Source organism: Formica exsecta, unplaced genomic scaffold (genome assembly GCF_003651465.1).
Source record: "Formica exsecta isolate Colony F162 unplaced genomic scaffold, ASM365146v1 scaffold258, whole genome shotgun sequence".
In the NCBI taxonomy this organism is placed as follows: domain Eukaryota; kingdom Metazoa; phylum Arthropoda; class Insecta; order Hymenoptera; family Formicidae; genus Formica; species Formica exsecta.
This window is the reverse complement of record NW_021849849.1, coordinates 537570-558038: the sequence shown is the minus strand read 5'-3', so window position 1 is coordinate 558038 and position 20469 is coordinate 537570. Positions and strand designations below refer to the sequence as shown.

The 20469-nt window shown below is 38.4% G+C and overlaps 2 protein-coding genes across 2 annotated transcripts in view; one reads left to right on the top strand and one right to left on the bottom strand.

Annotated features, from left to right (window-relative positions):
• Positions 1 to 357: 357 nt before the first annotated feature.
• LOC115236583 (transmembrane emp24 domain-containing protein 7-like) lies at positions 358 to 2678 on the bottom strand. Its single transcript, XM_029809116.1, has 3 exons — positions 2335 to 2678; positions 1227 to 1472; positions 358 to 1150 (listed from the first exon to the last, which is right to left on the bottom strand). Exons 1-3 carry the CDS (start codon positions 2488 to 2490, stop codon positions 923 to 925), a joined length of 630 nt encoding a protein of 209 aa, XP_029664976.1. The 5' UTR covers positions 2491 to 2678; the 3' UTR covers positions 358 to 922.
• Positions 2679 to 4886: 2208 nt separating this feature from the next.
• LOC115236533 overlaps positions 4887 to 20469 on the top strand; it is a 35060-nt gene continuing 19477 nt past the window's right edge. The window contains exons 1-4 of the mRNA XM_029809051.1: positions 4887 to 5180; positions 13539 to 13774; positions 16506 to 16590; positions 17351 to 17474. Of these exons, the coding sequence (XP_029664911.1) occupies positions 13609 to 13774; positions 16506 to 16590; positions 17351 to 17474 (375 nt within the window). The 5' untranslated portion in view covers positions 4887 to 5180; positions 13539 to 13608. The remainder of the gene's footprint in view (positions 5181 to 13538; positions 13775 to 16505; positions 16591 to 17350; positions 17475 to 20469) is intronic.

Below are 20469 nucleotides of genomic sequence, written 5' to 3'. Positions count from 1 at the left end.
ATATGGTTGAACTTTCGAAAAATGCATTTAAAAATATGTAGGCTATTAATGATGTCACTTGTTCTGTTTTCCACACTGGTGAACGTGCTTATCAAATAATGCACACGCAGCAGAAAACATACAAGATACCTGCCACGTATGAAAAGAGAATGCTTGTAATTACAGTCAGACATTTCTTATGTTCATACATATAGCTAACAACGAGAGATAGAAAAAAAACTTTCTAAATGAATAGAACCGTCGCTTTTAAGTCGAAAGAAATAAGTAAATAGTCAATTCATTTATTTAAGTAACTTCTACCTTAATTGATGCTTAAGATAAATAATGGAAGGCGCGATAAATAACGAAAGACGGGAATTAATCAGATCGCTGGGCGATACAAACGTAATACACACAAGTATTTTTTAATTTATTATGTTACACATTCACAGTAAGAAAAACATGATGTCCATGTCCCCTTCAGTATCCGTTATACTGTCTCTGTGCCAATATAAGTACAACTTGAGAGTCTCCATCGGAAGGGGGATGTGTAAGATTTCTATTGCTTGCACTTGTCCCTTCTGATCGCTCCGAGTTGTATTAGCACCCATGTTGCAAATGTCCTTAGTCTCGGCATAAACTAATATCCATGAACGATGCATACGTTCACGATACGCGTGAAGATGTAGATCACCTTGTGCTTCTCACCGGCTCTTTGGATTCTGATCGCGAAATTCCCTCAGCGAAAGATTCGGAAAAGGCTGCCAGAGAAGGTTCGCGATTGAATGTTCCGCTGAGAGAACGTGCAGGTTTGACATATTACCGGCGGACATTATGATGGCACTTTGACCGGTGATGAAAAAAAAAACGACATTACGAGGACGATTCGATCGATGATCGTGTACCTCGATAGTTTTTCCTTTTCCATTACTTCGCGATCACACTAATAACTTTGAGAAGGACTTCGATCCGTAAAGAAGTTCTTCAAAAGGAATACCTGCCCCACGGAGATGAACAGAATGCAAGCTGTCTCCATTATCGACCACCAAAGCACTCGTTCATTAAGTTCTTCCGCGCGTTTGCGACCTTGCGCCTCGCGCAGACGGTGGTGCGTTTGATAGTCCAAGATACTGATTAGATTCTTGTGCACTTCCTGTGCGGAAGACTCCATCTGCAAGGACATTGACATGAAATATCGTTTTTCATTGATATGTACTGTAAAGGGGTTTGTGCCAAAAATAATTTACCTGCGTCATTACTGTGACATGTTCTCCAAGGCCGGGAAGTGGCGCCTCGTCGCCGACTTGAAAATCCATATACACAAGTTTATGCGAGTATGTAGAGAACTCATTGCTGAAGCAGGCCTTATATATTCCTGACATAGTAGGTACAAAGACGTGCGAATCAAATTGTGATTTCACTTGACTATAGATAATCTCCTTATTTGGAGCCTCTAAAGTTACATCTACATCATATTGGCCACCTGTAACCACCTAAAAAATACAAGAGCAATACTTGTTAGAAACAACGCAAATCATTTTCCAAAATTCAAAGAATCATAGCTTATTATCCAAATTAATTGTATAACATCTAATAGAAAGAGAAGTTGCGGTGCCAAAAAAAACTGCTACCGCTTTCACTTGGCATGCAAAATTTTCCTTTAATTTCTACAGAGAACATTCAGATAAGATATGTTTATTTTACACTGAGTTTCTTTCCACTTTCTATTTTTAAACATGCATATTCTCAGAGCCAGAATTTAACATTGATTCGACTAAGTTTTTACTGAAATAAAATGTTATTCGTCATTATATTAACCCACACACACATTATATATTCGCATATTTCTTTCTGACATTCCTCACTATTCATCATTTACATTATTCATATTACATTAAATTCTCATTATTTCCCATTCGTTCGTTCATTTTGGAGCCACGCGCACAAGTGTCGTGCGTATTACGCCGCGAACTCTGGCTTCCAATCTGATCGTCGATAATAGCGATGTGTCATAACATGCATATTCTCAGAGCCAGAATTTAACATTGATTCGACTAAGTTTTTACTGAAATAAAATGTTATTCGTCATTATATTAACCCACACACACATTATATATTCGCATATTTCTTTCTGACATTCCTCACTATTCATCATTTACATTATTCATATTACATTAAATTCTCATTATTTCCCATTCGTTCGTTCATTTTGGAGCCACGTTTAAGTGTCGTGCGTATTACGCCGCGAACTCTGGCTTCCAATCTGATCGTCGATAATAGCGATGTGTCATCGCGACATAAATATATTTATACATATGTAGTGATTGACAGCGATCAGCTTGACAGCTTGCGCACCTGAAACTCCAACGTGGACGAGACGTTCTTCTCGATCTCTTGGTAGAAGCACTCCTTGGCGTTGTCGGCCAGCTCGAAGGTTAACTCGACGCCGCCCGTGAGCAGGAGTGTGCCGAGCAAGGAAACGAGCAACAGCCAGGCCGACCAGCAATCCATCCTTAAAATCGGTCAGTTCGCTCTCGCGGCTGTCACTGATCCGCGCACATTTAAAATATCTCTGAGACTGATGAGGATGTGCGAGAAGCGCGCTCTTTCCACTTTTTCGACCTCAGCACAGCTATCGCGGCAAGGATTTCTCCGGCAAACGGGCTATTTTAACGTGGCCGGATGTCGGCCGTGACGCGCGACGTAACCGCGCGCGGTGCGCAGCTGCGGAAGTGGCTACGCTCACGTCACGGCGGGCAGATACGAGCGCGCACGTTCGCGTTTAACCCCTTGACCCATTAATTTGTCAGTAATACCTGCTGTATTTTCTTGTAACATGAATAAGGAACTTCAGTTGCCGATTGGATCGAGTACATAGATCATTCGAATCAAATTCATTTAGGTAATAGCGGATAATAGTAAATAATAGCAAATAAACAATAGTGAAAAACAATTATGAAAATTGTTAATCAAGGAATCATAAAAACTTTCAATTCTTATAATTTGAATCCATTTTTAGCCGCAATGTCTTTTTCTTTATATATATATATGTATTGAGTTTTAGAAATAATATATTTCTCACAAATACAACTATTTTATTAAAATAATCGAAATATGTTGATATATATATGATATATATACGATTATTACATACATATTTTTTTTTAAACATGTAAATGTCAAACAAATATTGAGGATGATTTTTCAGGAAAATACATGGGCATTTTTACTTCCGGTTCTCTATCAAACAAGCCTCGATAAATACAGTAATGACATAAGCGGTTAGAGCGATTAGAAAAGCTCGTGAAATGTGTACGTTGCGTTTGCGAGAGAGAGAGGAGAAAGAGAAAGGGAGGGAGAAATATGTATTGCTATATAGTAATCAGAAATTTCCGTCACGTTTTCTGCCGCATGTACTAGTAGCTATATATTTAATTATTGACGAGAATACAAAGTACTAGCTTCCTTCCTCGTGTGTCACGGGATCCCGCGCAATTCGCTAAATATTAAATCTTCGTGGTAACGCAGGGGAAGGAAACGCACGTATATTAAAGCAGGAAGACGCGCGAGAGAATATGCGATGAAATTACCTTCCTGTCTGCTTTAATGCATGCTTCCTTTCCTTTCTACATTACCACAAGCTTCAATGTTTAGCGTCTACAAGAAACTGTTTATATAGCCGGTTGAAAATGCACATGGACATATTGTCGCCTTCTTTCACCGTAAACAGTCTCGATTTGTAAGCACACGTCGCATTCAAATCGCATTCTTCCTTCTAATTCCAGAAAGAAATTCCATGGAATTGCAACTTGAGTCTCAAGGATATAATGCCAAAAAATTGGAAAGCTTGATATTTTTACTCAAGAAAGATCGATCGGGAGGAATTTCGATTGGAAAATTCGTCGTTGATACACTTGTCAAGATCGCAAATTGCGGGACACCCTGTAGAACGCAGTGACAAGTATACCGGCGTACACAGTTGGAGGTATGTGTGTAACGCACATGTTCTGTGGTCGTGAGGCGCCCTTCGTAGCCGCCTATCGGTCTCGTCTCGTCGCAGTCGCGCCTCGTGGCGTCACGTCTCGGTGCGCGCCGGCGACGACGAAGGTACGTGTCGTAGAACGAGGGTACGGGAAGGATGCTCGAAAGAAAGAGAGGGCTCTTCTCTTGAAAGGAACCCTCTCATCTTGCGGCGGGGGCGGGAATGCGAGCGCGACCGGCGCTCCGTCATTACGCGCGCGTTGACGTTGATATCGCCTTAAATTAATGCGCGCGTAATATGCGTAATATACACGTACACGTACACTACATCAGATACTTAAAGCTGAATGGACCTTCTGTGTACTTTATAACGCGCGTTGATTGAAGACGCGAGTCCTGTTCAACGCGCGTATAATCACGTGACATAATCGAAACCGTTCATCTCGTATACCGTTGGCAAAAAAAAAGGAGATTTTTAAAACAAAAACGCACAATTAATCGCACACACGTGCATATAATATACATGATTTATCCTCTTTCTTACACGAAGAATGCAACGTGTGCGATATTTGCTTTCGGACTTGCATTATCGTACATGATAGACCAGAAAATTAAATTACATCAGCATCGAAAGATTTTAGAAAGAAGGTATTGCAATGTAGGTAGGTCGAGTTTTTTTTCCATGATCCCTAAACAATATCGGAAACGATCATAGAACGTGACCAGCCGATGCGGAATCCGAAGGTTAGGTAACACGACACCGAAGGGTTTCTCCTCCGTGAAGATTAACTTCCAACGCGCGGCGGCAGCGGTGACGGGGTGGCGGCAGCTGCGCCAGCGGTAGTATGGTGGGGATGGGACGGAGTAGGGGTGGGGGGAGCGGATCGTGACGGCTGCATGAAGTGTGCGCTGCGCGCCACGAGTTTTCGGTTGGCAGCGGCGCGAGACGGGTCTCTCTTGCCGTATTCACGTCCCTCTCCTTCTCGTCGTGTGTTTCCAACGCGTCTATTCTTTTCTTGTTTTTCCCTCGCGAGACGCTATTTCGCGCGCGTTTGTTCTCGCATCTCGATTAACGATCGTGTATCTACTGTATCGTGTATCATCTGTCGCGAGTGAGATCGAGTGGCATGTTTCCCCGCATTTCCGTGTTCTCTAAAATACCGTGACACGCAGTGTGCGACCTGTCCGTGACCCTCATGGCCATCGCGGACACCTGTAAGGTAACTATTCCCGAAAGAGAAAAGTGTATATGTGTGTGAGCGATACAGAGTATCTCGCAAAAAGTCTGGTCAATACCCGAAATTGAAGACTTTGTTGTCTCTCGTAATTTAAATAATTCTACAAAAACATTTAAAAACATTTTGAAAAATCGTATTATGCTCTCTTAGTCGGCGTTAAATCTTTCTTTATGAATTTTAGATCTCTAATCTTGCTTGCACACATTTTCTTAATACATTAAACGGGATAAATATATGCACGTTCTCAGAGGAAAAAAAGATTCTATTAGAAAAATAAAAAGAGTACAGCTGCCAAAATAACCTTGAAATTAGCACGTATAATGTTATGATAACTGTTTTATTATAAACAAAACGAAAAATAATAGAAAATATTTCTATTACATATCTCAATTAATTCTTCTATATTATTAATATATATTTATAAGTCACATGTGAGAGAAAGATCGTGGGAATGAAAACCTGAGAGAAACATTAAAGCTCGACGTTTGAAATTATTGCTCTTCCCGATTCTGTTGATATTTTATAGTGAATCGTGTTGGCCTAAATCAAACTTTCCTTGAACTTTATCGTCATTATTGGATCGCCTTTTAGGTGCTTGAGTTTTCCTTTGTTGGCTTCTCGCGGCTCGAAAACAATCTCGCACAAATAAAGGTTAAAAAATGCAGGCTTTATATCGCGTGTCCGTGCGATATTTGATAAATATTTTTGAAAATCGTAAATATAGATGCAATTTTTATTGTATATTTATACACTCAAAAAAATGTCTTTCTGATATAGGTAGATTTCTAGGTGTCACAACAAAAATTTATTGCTATTTTTTGTATCTGTTAGAATATTGTCTGTTACATATAGAATTTATAGCAGCAACATTCTAATAATATCTTCTAGAAAATTTAGGTCCCATTGCCAAATGTTAATCACTGCATTGGATAAATATGAGTTTCGATACTACAGCTAGAACGATCTTTGTGAGAAATATAACTGCCAATTATAACTGCAGCATCGAAAAATTGAGAGAAATTGTTTAAAAGAGCTAGATAGATTGAGCGCGTTATACAAATATGTTAGACGTGAGGATTATATATTCATTTGTTTCTTGCCGCTAATTTTTTCTGTATACCACAGCCAAACTTTATAACAAGTATGATTGGCCTTAACATGGATAGGCGCCACAGAAAAACATTCTTTCTAAATTTCACAAACAGTTCAGATATAAATTCTGTCTCTGTCACTTAGATCGATTAAATGCGAAACATATGCGATATCACAGTATTTGCTAATCATTTATGTACCTCAGTTAATTTTGCGCACCCAGAAAATTTTTGCTGTAGTTGCAAAACCACTTTTTTGAGTGTATATATTTTTTCTTTTATTATAGCAGTGTGTTTTCTCTCCTCTGTTTTATATTTCTTTAATGAAATTTGCACACGAAATTTAAGTAATACATATAATAATTATTCACGAATCGTGATTATTCGCGATGAAATCAGTAAAAAAACAGATTGCATGCGCCAACGCGGTAACTCTAGAGGATATATTTCAATAATTCCGCTTTATATAACGTCTTGTCGATAAACGCGCTTTTGTGCATCGCAACAGTTGCATCTCGTCTACCGAGAACTGTCACGTTTCTCTGTCCATTTTAGCTATCCTTCCTCGTATTTTCGCATACAGAATAAAATAGATGTATATTTAGACTTTGTGAAGAGAGAGAGAGAGAAAGAAAAGAGGAAGAAAACAAAGGGCTGCAAGTAAAACTGAAACGACGATATTGCTTCGCTCGTTGCTATTTTCCGGGCGCAATTTCGTCGATAAAATTTTATTTGACGATCTCACGGGGGGAAAAAAACCGTATATTGTTTCCGCACCGTCTGTACTTGTTTTATAACGTCCCACGAAATCGTCGGGCAATGCACTTTTCTCTCAAACGAAACGTAACGGTACGCACGATGCGAGCAAACGACGCGATAAATGCGGCAAAACGTAACGTAGGATCGATCATTATTCGACCGCTGTAATCGACGCGTTGCATCGTTGCCCGCGAAGAAGACGCCTCTGGAAAATGGACCGTAAACGCTAAAAAAAAAAAAGAAAAACACGTGTCTGCCGATGCGTTCCGTCGCGGTTGTTAACCGTCATCGAGCACCTCGCCAAGGACACGCGAAATGTCCGAGATTAGCGCGCATGCAAATATCGCCGTCAGATCTCGCGCTTATTAAAGCAAAAACTAGAGAGATGTTAAGTGAGAGATATGAAAATAGAAGAGAAATGTAAATGAGAGAGAGAGAGAAAGAGAGAGATGAATAAATAGAGCAGGGGGATATTTCTGGCCAGGAATGAATTCTCGCTGAATTAATTAATTTGGCGCCGACAGACATTCGCGGAGAGATATTCGCTATATGCGGACCAGAGTTAAAAGTCATTGACCGGGAGAGATAAGAAAAAACGAGGGAAAAATGTAAAAGATTTCATTTAAAAAAAAATATTGTGTATATTTATGTGTACACTAAATATTTAGAGTCTTTCTCACTATTTATACTTAATTAAATATTAAACTATTTATATTTCAAATTATAAATTGTCAATTTCTTATCGAGAGATGACTTTTGACTCGACTAAAAAAAGATCGTTTGTAATAATAAACGCAAGATATCGAAATAAAACGGGCAGAAAGACGGCGCATCGGGGAGGAAACTAAAATTAGAGAAAGTCCGTAAAATTCGCGACTGGGGGCGGCTGTTTACTGTTATCGGGCTTCACAACGGCCGTAAATAAATATGTCCGTCGTACATTAATAAATTTTACGTAATACACCAAAGAGAGGACAACACCGGGCGGCAGGTAGGATATTCTTGGCGCATGTGTGCCTCTGGCATAAAGAGAGGCGTCACCGAGTCGGCCACCGACTCTTGCTGTCTGCCTTCGTCGTTCACGTGAACCGGCACGTACGTGATCGATCTTAACGTCCGACGATTTAGCCACCACCGGGAACATCGTCGCCGAATCGGGTCGGCGACCCGGCGCATAATTATTGGTTTAGTACTTTCGCGAAGTTAGTAGCCCATTTCCAAAGGGTTCGATATATAATTAATAGAGAATCCTGGCTCTTTCCCAAAGTATTCTATACAGTTCCTAATTTATTTTAAAAAGAGTTCCAACGATTGGATATAAAAAGTAGAGAGAAAAGATGTCGATATTCCACGTTTTTGCTATACGAAAAAAAAAAACTGGTAACAATTTTTTAATTTCGATCAAAAAATCGACTTGAGTATAATACTTTTGAATAGAACGCTTGAAGAGTTATCCGGGACGCAAATTTCTGGAATCCCACTTGTCAAACGTACGTAGCAAAAGAAAGAAAAGAGCAACTCGACGTATAATCCCGCCTGGGGCGGGCGATGCAGACGGCGAGAGTTTGCCATCGCCTTTTTTTTCTCCGTCGGCGGAAATAAGAGGAATCTCTCGTACTTCTTTCGAGAGAGAACGAGTCCGGAGATCTCCTCGCCGGCGCGCGCACCCACCTGTTTCTTCTTCGCGGTCCGGACTGGTTCCGGTCATGGACCACGAAGCGATGCGGGCGCGTTTCCCGGCGCTGAGCCGCCACGCTTCCATTCCCCGCGCACATTATCATAGAGAAGCGCGCTTCTCTCTTTTTCTCTCTCTCTCCCTCTCCCTCTCTCTTTCTCTTACTCCTCGAGGATGCGAGATTTGTATCCCGCAATCCGCCGCGGTCATGAAAGCGCGCGTAATTAAAGCCGCGACGATAACGAGCTCGGCCGGTCGGTTAACCGGCATCGCCGGTGAATTCATTAAACGGCGAAATTGCGGCTCGCGAAAGGCGCGACAGGAAACGATCTCGTCGTGAAATTGTAAGGGAACGGCGGTGTCTTTCGCGGATGCTGCTTTTGAGCATTGAATGCCATTCGAGCGGAGATTCTCGCGTGAATGCTTCGATGAAGAGACAGAGACATCGTGGTAGGTTTATTCCAGACCTTTAACGACGGTTGCTCTTTCTGTGTAGGACGTGAGCCAAGATCAGAGAGAGAAAGTCGTGATGAAAGAGATACTTTTAGAGATAATTGTTTTCGTTTTATTTAATACTCAGATAATACGCTATGCAAGAATTAATTAATTTATACGCGAGATAATTACGGTAATTGCACGAATAAATTTGCACAGATCGAGGTATAAAATCGTCATTGTTATTATGTATCGTTCCAACAAGATTCGTTCGCACGTGATAACTAAATAATGCTCGCGCAGATGTTCACATTTTATTCGAATAATTAGTAATTTCATCGTTCCCTTCTCGCGCGCTGCGATATTAATAATGCATAATCGGACTATGTGTGTTCGCGTGTATATTTCGGGAAAGCCCGGTGTCGGAAATTAATTATAAAATACGTTTATATTACGTTGTGCGCCATAAACTTTCCGCATTTCATTCTTTAATAATACACGTGTAATGCGAATTATCTTTTAGAGTGTACGAGAACGTTGCAATTGTCCCATAATTGGTTTGCATACTAATGTTTATAGAATTCGTGAAAGTAGATAGCCTTTATATATACAAAATCGGAACAATAATGATTACGAGCTATATCTGAAATGTGGCGGTGAAATTTATAAGTAGCGAGCGATGAAAATAAATATGCTTTAAAATTAATTATTCATATCTTAAAATAATTGTATTAATTTTCACTCTTTCACTTTTTTCACATTTTATTTACCAGACTTAACACATCAGACATTGAAGAGAAATAAATGCATAAAAAGACAATTATTAATAATTTTATAAAACTATATAAATTAAAAGAGAAAGGCCTTTTCTTCGTTATGATAATAAAATACTCAAATATTTCGTGAAAGAGTTAATGCAACTTTTAAACACGTAAATCCTGTGTGTAAACGTTACGAAAAGAAAGTTGCGTATTCGTCAGAATAATTGCCAGGTCATACACGTGTAACAGAAGTGGAGTGAAATAGAATGACGGGGAACACAAAGACAGCATGGTTATTTTGTAAAGAGAAGAAACCTATGGGAAACATGGCAGATATCATGATATCATAAAGAAAAAGAGAATCTAGATCGCGAGAGAGTTAATTCCGTATCATTCTTTCGCGTAGATATCTCCATTTTAGTCCTTCATACCACTCACAAATCACGATTTTGTCGTTCACTCAAGTAATGTACCGTAAATGATTCTCGAATCTTAGAGTAAGAGTAAAATATTAGACATCACTCGGTTGAAATTACCACGTATTGGATTTCTGTTCTCTGGAATCTTCATATATATATAAATATATATATATATGCGTCGCGCATTCGCATGCAAGCAGAGCACTTCCGTGTTCGCAGAAGCGGAAGAAGCTGCCGGCGAATCAAGACACACGCAAGCGAGATGCGAATGCAAGATTATGGACCGTTAAATCCTACGAGCGACTTCTACAGCAATAACACTTTTTTATATTTTTGCCGAAGCCCAGAAAATTACGATATATATTTTCCTGTATTTTATGCTCTGTCAGAGAATATCGGAAAATGAAACGCTCAAAGATTTGCGATAAAATTATTCTGTAATTTAATATCAGAAAAATTTTATTAAAATTTTTATCCGATAACATACAATATCATTATATTTTTGGATGCGCTAAATAAAGTTCATTGTTCGCGGCTTCGTGATTCTTGCGGACGAAGCGGGATCATTCCGTAAACACACACAGATTTCTTTCATGGCCGATCAGATCAGATGCAGGTCGTATATCAGACTTTTACGACATTCTCTCTTCAAGGCTTTTTTTCCATCTTTGACCGAAACCTCCACGGTTATAATTAGCTTGTAGCCCGGTACCAATTTGTTATTTCCTTCTTATGGATTCTCAAGGAAATGTATGCCATTCGTTGCAAGTTTAATTATGATCGAAGTCCTACATTGCCTGCGAAAATAAGGAATAATAATAAATAATAATAATAAAGTCTAATAATAGTATAAATATAATAGCATAAAAATATTATAATAGGAATAATAGTATAAAAATAAAGGATGATAATTCTTTTTATCTCAAAAAATTTAGCTGCTTTATTTAGAATTCTCTCTCTGAAATATGCGGTTATTTTTGAAATCTCTCTACTAAATAGTCATTTTATTTAAATCTACGCTTTCGCGTGATGATGCATAATTAGCACCTTGGCGCACACAGGTGGATGATTAATATGTCTACAGTACTGTTACACAATTTGTCATACTTTATGGAAACATATTACGGAAAAAAATGATTATATATCAAAGATCTCGAGAAATCTAAGAGAGATTATAAAATTGTGCTCATTAGGAGACTGCAAGTATAAAGTGTCTATAAAAACGAGGGAAGAAATTAGATCAAATCTATTATTCAGTTAAAGTGCTAATCAGTTCTGCTACACGCTGTGTTAAAAGAAAATTATTTCTTATCACTATGAAATATTCGATTAAGATTATGAAGACAAAGATGCTAATCTTAAATAATTCGAATTAATGGTTTGGGATTAATGGTTTGTTTTGCAATTTCGCGAAATATTTATGTTAAAGCCAAATTAAGAATGTCATGATAATAATAATTGATTTAAAGAGTATTCCGATATAATATAAGATACGATTTAATTTTCGCTATCGATCCTTCGCGATACGTGCCTCCAAATAGCTCCGTCGTGCTTACACGGGATTACCGCGTTGAAAAATTGACGATATTATACGGATCGCTCAATTTTAGTCGCGCAGGATCTTAATGTTTACGCTCATGACTCACGTAGCAACGACGCAATGTCGGAACCGGATTACGCTGGCCATGAAACACGGTAAAGGCGAAAATCCCCTTGTCGCACCCCCGTTCCCCCTTGCCGGCGACCTTAGCTTCACCCTCGCTTGTACTCTTCCTTACACGATTACTATACGAACACCATACTTGCCTGTACGTATAGGTGTATGCTTTCTTTCATCCGGATATATAGGGTGTTGTAAAGATTCTGTATTTTATTTAGACGCGATTAATATTTGAGAAAATTAAATAGACGTCATATATATGCTAATAAAACTTTCGAAAACATGATGCTTTGTTGAAGGATGTTCTAGTCGAATTTTATTTTTGATTAAACATGTTTATTTAACATACTTATTTATAACATTTTTATTTTTAAATTTGATATAGATTTACATGGCAAGCTCCATATTTTTTCTGAATTGCTGCGCGATTTCGTGATACCCGGTTTACACAACGGACGGTGGATGCAATACATATGTGTCAAGCGTGTATATGTACACTTTGGCTCTCGCACAATCGATCGACCCGCTCTGCTGTATATTGTCGTACTCATGATATGCACTCTCGAGTCAGACGATGTACAGCGTGAACTCTGCATGTATTCATATGCACTTTCGGGCTATCGTATGCTATCGCTCGAGTACTTGATGGAAGGGGCACGAGTGTGCCCCAAGGGAGAACGAGCGCGATGTTTCCTCCCGCTGCATCCAACAAAAACTCCTTTAGACGCCGGAGAGAGTGCAACACTCTTCACGTTGCATATGCATGAGTTCGCAGCGTAAATTTGGGGGAATCGCGTCGCGCTTAAAAGCTCAGATTTTTATTTCCCGTATCGCGTATTCTGATAGATTTATACAGCGAATCTCACGATAACTTCGCATTATACTGTATAAGCTAGTTACAATCGCGCAAATTTTTTTTTTATTATTTTTGGACTTGAAAAAAAGCGTTATTAATAATCGGGAATAAAATCGCTCGACATTGTATGTATTCTACATATGTAAATTTTCTAAAATCTATTCGCATCCATCTAAAAAATCTTGGGATATTTTATTTCGTAACAATACGCTCCGCAGCTTCTTGTGAATTTTTATTTCTTATCGCGAGAATAATTTTAACCGCACGGTTACAGCGAGAGCTTCTGTTTGCTGATGTAATAAAACATCTTTCTTCGGCGCAGAAACCACACGTAAGAGATTAAAAACGCGGCGCTCTCTCCGGTTTTTATCCCATGTGTCTGGAAAGCATCCGCGTATTATAATTCCACAATTCTTCGCGATTATTTATCTCTCTCACACATCTATTTTAATATATTAAAATTATAATATATTAATCTATCTAAAAATTAATATACACTTATTAATAAATTATCCACATTACCAGAAGATAAATTAATTAATTATGATTCTTGCGATAATTGAAATATATTTCTTTCGTTCTTTCAACGAACATTTCTCGCGCGAATGCGAGATACAAAATCCGATCAATGTTGCATCCTATCTGGCCAGCATCCGCCATGTGAATATTTTACTTGTGTTGCAGAATTAAAGTCGGATGGCTGTGCTGGCAAGACTCGTGCGCAGGGGCGCGGTGAAGTACGGAAAGCACAGCGATGACGCTTCCAGTTTCGAGTTATGAGGAACTTCTCATCCAAGTTCGTGAGCTCACTCACGAGACGATTCTCTTGCAACGTCAATTGTCCTCCGATCTCTTCGACAACGTCGATCCGCCGGATGTGAATCACAATTTCTCCTTCGCTCAAAAGAATTATGAAAAAGGTAAGGCGATACGCTTGATATTTATCTTAATTTTTTTAATTATTAAGAAGAAGAAGTAATAAGGAATTTAGCATCCTTGGATTAATGTCTGTAAATATTATGTAAAAATAAAAATTCCATATATACGGAACGCGAAGATTTCGCCGATTAATCATACATGTAGTCAGTATCTCGTTTCGTCGGCGATGCGAATCGATTTCTACTAGTACTACACTTCTTATTGTTAGTCCGCGGTCTCGAGGTAACTATACTAATATATGACATCGCAACTAGTGCATTGAACCTTCGTGTCCGCGCCAATAGCCTTAACTGCAAGGATGCAAATGAGCGCCTGGCAAAAAGCTACATAAGCGATATAATACGAATTCGTGCTCGCTGCATTATTCATATTTTATTTGTGTCGAAAAATAATAAAAGATTTGCAATATTACTAATGCACTTGTTAGGCATGTGTGTAGAGATTTAATCTCGCTTAAATAATCTGAAAATCTCATACATACTGTCAGATATACATTTAAGAGCTAAAAATCTTCTTAAATATTTATACACGCTCTTTCTTTCATCGAAGTAGAGGCGGGTTTATTTTGGGAAATCCCTGATAACACTCGCATTTACTCTCGTTTTCCCGACGATGTTATCGATGCTAGACGAACGGATCGTCAGCAAGATCCGATTTAAGCTTTCACGAACGATCCCTGGCTCCGCCGATGCTATGTCTGGTAAGTGGCGTCTGATGGTGGTCTCCGTAAGGCAGGCAACGGTTGGACCGATGCCATCTAAATGCCAAAGCACTTCACGACGTAGAACAAGACGGGCCGAAGGGAAATACGACGAAGCTAGAGAAGACCGTCGGGGAACAAGAGTAAAAGCGCCGTGACACTTCGAAACGACCGGCTCTCTTTCCAACGTTGTTAGAACTGTCACGGCCAATTCCGTCTCGTTCACCTCGAGTGAGCTTGCCCGAGTTCGCTTCTGTCTCAGCGATGCCGTTAGTCGTTATTCCTTTTGCATTTTTTGCAGAACGAAAATCAGTGCAATCGCGGGACGCTATTTACTTTGTCGGCAATACTTTGAACGACGTTCTTTTAACGTAAAAGTATAAGTGCCTTATTAAAATCAAATGGAAATATAAATTTGATTTATAAAAAATGAATATAAAGAAATTTATGTGATAAAGACTTTATACATATATCGTTATTTGATGCATCGTATATTTGATGTTAATGTTTACATCGTATAATATAAATAAATATCAGACGCGAGTATCTTCGTACGCTTGCGAATTTATGTCGAGTTTCAACAAACGATGTTTTGCTCTGCAACCTTCAACTCGTGCAATATTTTACTGCTCTAGACTCTTGCACGCGAAAAACAGTTGCGAAATGACAGCGATCTGTCAAAATTCAAAATAAATTTAATGCGCGATAGATCTCCAAGAATTCGCGTGTAAGCGCTCGAATTATTTTTGCGGGAAAATCCGCACAAAGTCGCGAAACATCGACTTGTTTATTTATTCTGATTGTAAAACAATCGAGTGAATTAATCGACGAGGTTATTCGGAATATTCTTATCATTTTGTCGGATTGAACACATAAAGCGTCTTTAAGAAAATGCATGATGGATTTTCTAAGTAAGTGTCATTCATGATGATTGTTTATTATGACAGACTGAATTCCTCTTTCTTTCTCTCTCTCTCTCTCTCTCTCTCTCTTTCTCTTCATGTGTATGTATGATGTTCTACGTCAATCAAATTATTCTCAGACTCAGAGATTTATCATCAATTATCGCTTCCTTGAATGGTTAATTTCGTTTAGCCAATCTTCATTCAATTCAGTCACGCGGCATATACATTGCATATTTACGCGTTTTCGTCATTAATCGTAAAGTGTAAATATTCCATCAAATTTTGCATACAATGCATGACGATAGTAGCTATAATAAGGCAAGGATAAATATTAATCACAAACATCAATCGATGCGCATTTAAACTATTATTTATTCATATATTAATAGAGTTATCAAATTCTCCAACAATATGATATATATTTTCTTAAGAATTCTGTTCAAATTTTGCAATTTTGAATTCTAATAAATACTTTTAAGCTATATATGTCCTAAATTCTTAACAATTCTTTTTAACTAGTCTAGAAAAATGTAGAAAAAATAAAAATATTATTATTTTCTAATTATCTTAGATACATTTAATTACAAAATGACAATTTTCTAGAGGTATTTTCTCTCGTGAATTTTTGGCATAGATACATATTCCGCTATCACAAAAATATGTATGGAATCCTAGTTCACGAGGTCGGGAAAAGAAAATCAGAGATAAGTCGTTTTCTATACCTGGCATTTTATCAGGTTTTTTTTTCTACCAGTGTCACTAGAGACTGAATGACTGCACTTTATATGTACTTCGTTTCTTCACGGTTTACTTTCCTCCCGCTGGAATACGGCTATTTTTGAGAAAGTCTCAAAGGAGAGAACTACGACGCAGTTATGAGAAACTGGGACTCTTCAAAATTCAACCGTTAATCTTTTCTCTTCAGCTTCTACGTTTTCTTTACTTTAAGAAGTAGGCGATTATCTGAACAAACGCACACACTATCGCCTCGTTCAAAAAAATTTTTTTTAAATTGAATATGTACTTTTAAAAACGATCGACAGATTGAATTTACGCAAAGAATAAACTCAGCATGAGTCATCCTCACGATACGATCTTGTGTTGCAGGGAAACTCCTGACAGATAACGTGATACAACATTGCGATAAAATCCGGGAAATCAAGACAGAACAGAAGCCCATTGCTGAATGCAAGTGAGTATTGTTTTGAATCATAATTTCTTTTATTATTCCATAAAACACGTGGCGCATATTTTATACATGACATTAAAAAAACTCGCAGGAAAAAAATGTTTCCAACGCGTAAAAAAAATAAAAATAGAAAATAAAAAAATTACATACACAAAATTCCGTATAACTATTTTCCTTCATTTTTTATGACGATAAGATCCGTTTTTGTGATTCTCTTTCAAAGAGATTCACGACTCAAAAATACTATCGCGAAAGCATTGGAGAAAGCATCGTGCTTGTAAGAGGAATTCCATCTGTGCAATGTCTAAGCGCACGTGACATTATTCCCTTTTATCTTTGCGCGACTAGAAATGCCGACGCGCATTTCACGAATGAGTTGCGGGTAAATCTTACACAGATACACACACTTTTGTTACACAAAATGTAGCAAAACTCGACGTGAAATTATAGAGATAAAAGACGTTGTTTTGAAAAAATTAATTTTTTTTCATAATTTATACAGATGCGACTTTTATATATAATATAATTAATTAAAATTTCATCTCATTTACATAACATTTTCTGCCACTTTCTCATCAATGGATCTTATCTTCTGATATATGCTCTATATATACACGATATCACTTTACGGAGTCATATAACTGAAATCTGTACAGCCACCTACACACATATCTTTTTCATTCGGCAGTTATCAATAGACGTTATTCCGCGAATATCGTAAAACATGATAATTAACATTGACAACATTATCGCATTGTTGTAGCAATTTGAGATTACGACCGCGATACTGTCACGATTTGGAGGCCTCCGAGAGCATTCGATCGGGCGAGCTGACCAGCCGACTTTTGACCTGGCGAAGTCACGACCGTCACCCAATAGTGCTGCAGGTAAGCAACCGCATCTGGTCGACGCGAATCTGTGCACAGACCTGTTCGGCAGGTGGCGATGCTTAATATCGCCTGCCTCACCTGGCTTAAAATTCTGACCGCGTGTGCGATTTATTTATTCTTTTACCTTCGCTTTTCACCCGTTCGTGACGTTGCATGTTAACAATCAGTTTAATTTTGCTCATATAAATACTTGTGCGACGGAATTATTTAACACCGATGAAAATATCGATATTATTTTACGTGTATATCGCGTTTTCCGTCATATTATTTTATTTATTTACTATTTTATATCTGATATTATTTTATTTTATTATAATATGTTACATTTTATGTAACAAATGGAACCGATATTTTATATTTTATTCTCTAAATCTTTAAATACCACTTTAGCTCGCGTATCTTTTCCCTAAATTATTTGTTTCATCATTAGACAGTATATAATGTATTTACACTAAGCGCAGTGTATTGCATGCATCATAAAGCGTTAGGCATTAATGACCATAATACGCTGAAGTGGCGAACAAGGTAATACGTAGCATCCGTACTAATTTGTCGTCTCCAACCTGCAATGCACAATTGCTACTAGGCTCTGGCTTATAGTTCAAAGTTACACGAAACAGAGAGACGCACGCGCGCATCAATAAATACACTTCAAAGTAGCATAACTCTGGAATAATCAACGTATTAATATTTTCGAATAGCATCAAACGTATATTTGATGTTATATTAATTAAAAAACTTTGGTAACCATAAAAAGAAATGCAATGTCATTTACACAAGTGATAAAATATTTCATTACATTAGAAAAATATTTATATCTATGCAAACTTTTTTTTTTTTTTTTATGCGAATATCTCTGTAATGAAAGCGATGTTACGTGAATTCGTTTCTTTGTTCGACAAACTCTCGCCATGCATTTTCGGCGCATCGTGCCGCATAAAACCTCGATGCATTCAGGCTCGCACGTTCAAGGTCGCAGGATTATACGCAACACCTATGCACACGTGGCTGCCCGCGCGCGGCGCACGCATCATCCTTTTTTTTCTATTTCCCTTTCCTAGTCGCCCTCTTCGCGAGAGAAACCGGAGCGTGATGAAAATTGTCGGAGGGGGCGGAATTTAATTCGCGAGCATGCGCCGCGTCTATGGGGGAATCATCGGTGGGGTTGCCACTACCCCCTACTGCCTGTGTTGTTATTGATCAGGGATCTCTCTCTCTCTCTTTCTCTCTATCTTTTCGTTCCCCGACGAAACGGCTAAAATATATCGCACCGTGAGACACAGCGGATCGCGCTCCCGTTTTCGTGCACGCAAAAATTTATGCTACAATACGTAATTAATTTATATGCTTTTGGGATTTTCGCGGAAATATTTTACGACCGCGAGAGAAGCGACGAATTATGGGATGATAATAATCGCGAAATGTTAGATATAATTTATATGCGGCGGCTTTGACGCGATACAAATAACTTCGCATGCGCGATAATCATCTCCCAAACAATCTGGACAATATCTCCGAATCTCCCCGAGCGAATAATTAAGATAATAAAATGGTACGAATTGACTTATCTCGTGCAACATATTACATGAATACGTGGAGCAACTTTTCAAAATGCTGCATTAAATAATATACCTTTCGTGTATCTAATATCTTTACGTAATTTATGCTTACGCCAATGCAAATTAATACAATCCGCAACTACTTATTTTTATTTTGCGACTACGAAGTCCTGCATCACACGGTTTAAAATATACGGTCGCTCCTCACGCTCTTGTGCACGCGATATTGTGCAGCAGGTTTTGCAATCGGGCGACGTATCAAACTGCTTACCGACGTTTTATTGGCTCGCGTGAAATGCTCTTTGCAAAGAAAGGCGTATTGTATTAATCAGACATGAATTCCATTAATTCTGCTGCGCGGTACCAGAATCACTCTCTGACCCTCCTCTTGCAACAATTAGAAATTTCCTCGTCCGAATGAGATTGTTATCCGCCTAATAGTAATAAAGATCCATTCGGTTAATGAAACGCGTGATTGCTGAAGAGGAGAAGCGGGATGCCGCGGCTTCCTGATTAGATGGACACGAGAAAAGCCCCTCGACGATCATCCGGCGAGAGATAGAACGCCAAGAAGCAGTGAAAGGAAGGATTCTGTCGATTAGATGTATCGAATGAAAGCTACTGATAATCTCCCACGAAGAACAGAACACGGCGATTTGTTAGAGAACGGAGTAAAGTACACGGAGGCGCAGTCGGCCGGATAATCATCATTTCTCAACAATTTATTAAAGTATCTTTGTGCAAGGAAACTGGATCTTTGCAATTACGAGGCTATTAATTAAAATAATCGATACTTAGATAAATATATATATATATATATATTATTGTATTATTTTACTCGCACGAGACAATCAATTCGCGAACTATATTTGTTCGAGTGTAAACATCTGGGAAATCTACAGAGAAGCAAGAGAGAATAATGTCATCTTTTATACAGAATATTTGAGATGGTATCACAAAGTATACATCTTTCGAGAATACTGTTCCAAGTCATTGCAAATAATTTCTCATTAAATTGCGGCGAAACTTGAGTCACGGAGGACAATATTCCTCACAGACAGTAACAGATATAACAAGCATAAATCATAGATTTGCACAAATATTATAGCGTCTCGTATTCCTCTGAGTCATCGCTAATAAGCAATTGTCATTTAATTTGAACCAACCTCTAGAGATACATCGAGAGTAAGAAAGTATATTTCCTTCTACGAAAAGGAGATACTGCGTCAGAGACAGGAATCTCCTAATTAAACGGAGAAAAGAGAAACTCAGAGTCGTAAATTAGAGAAAAAGAAAGAGAGATAAACAGAGGAACGTAGAAGCGATTGTTGAGGAACGACGAAATCGACCTCGAAGAAACGGAAGCAGGAGGGAGAGAACCAGAGAGACTATAAAGGGGGGGGGGGGATAGATCGAGGGAGTCAGTCATGGCG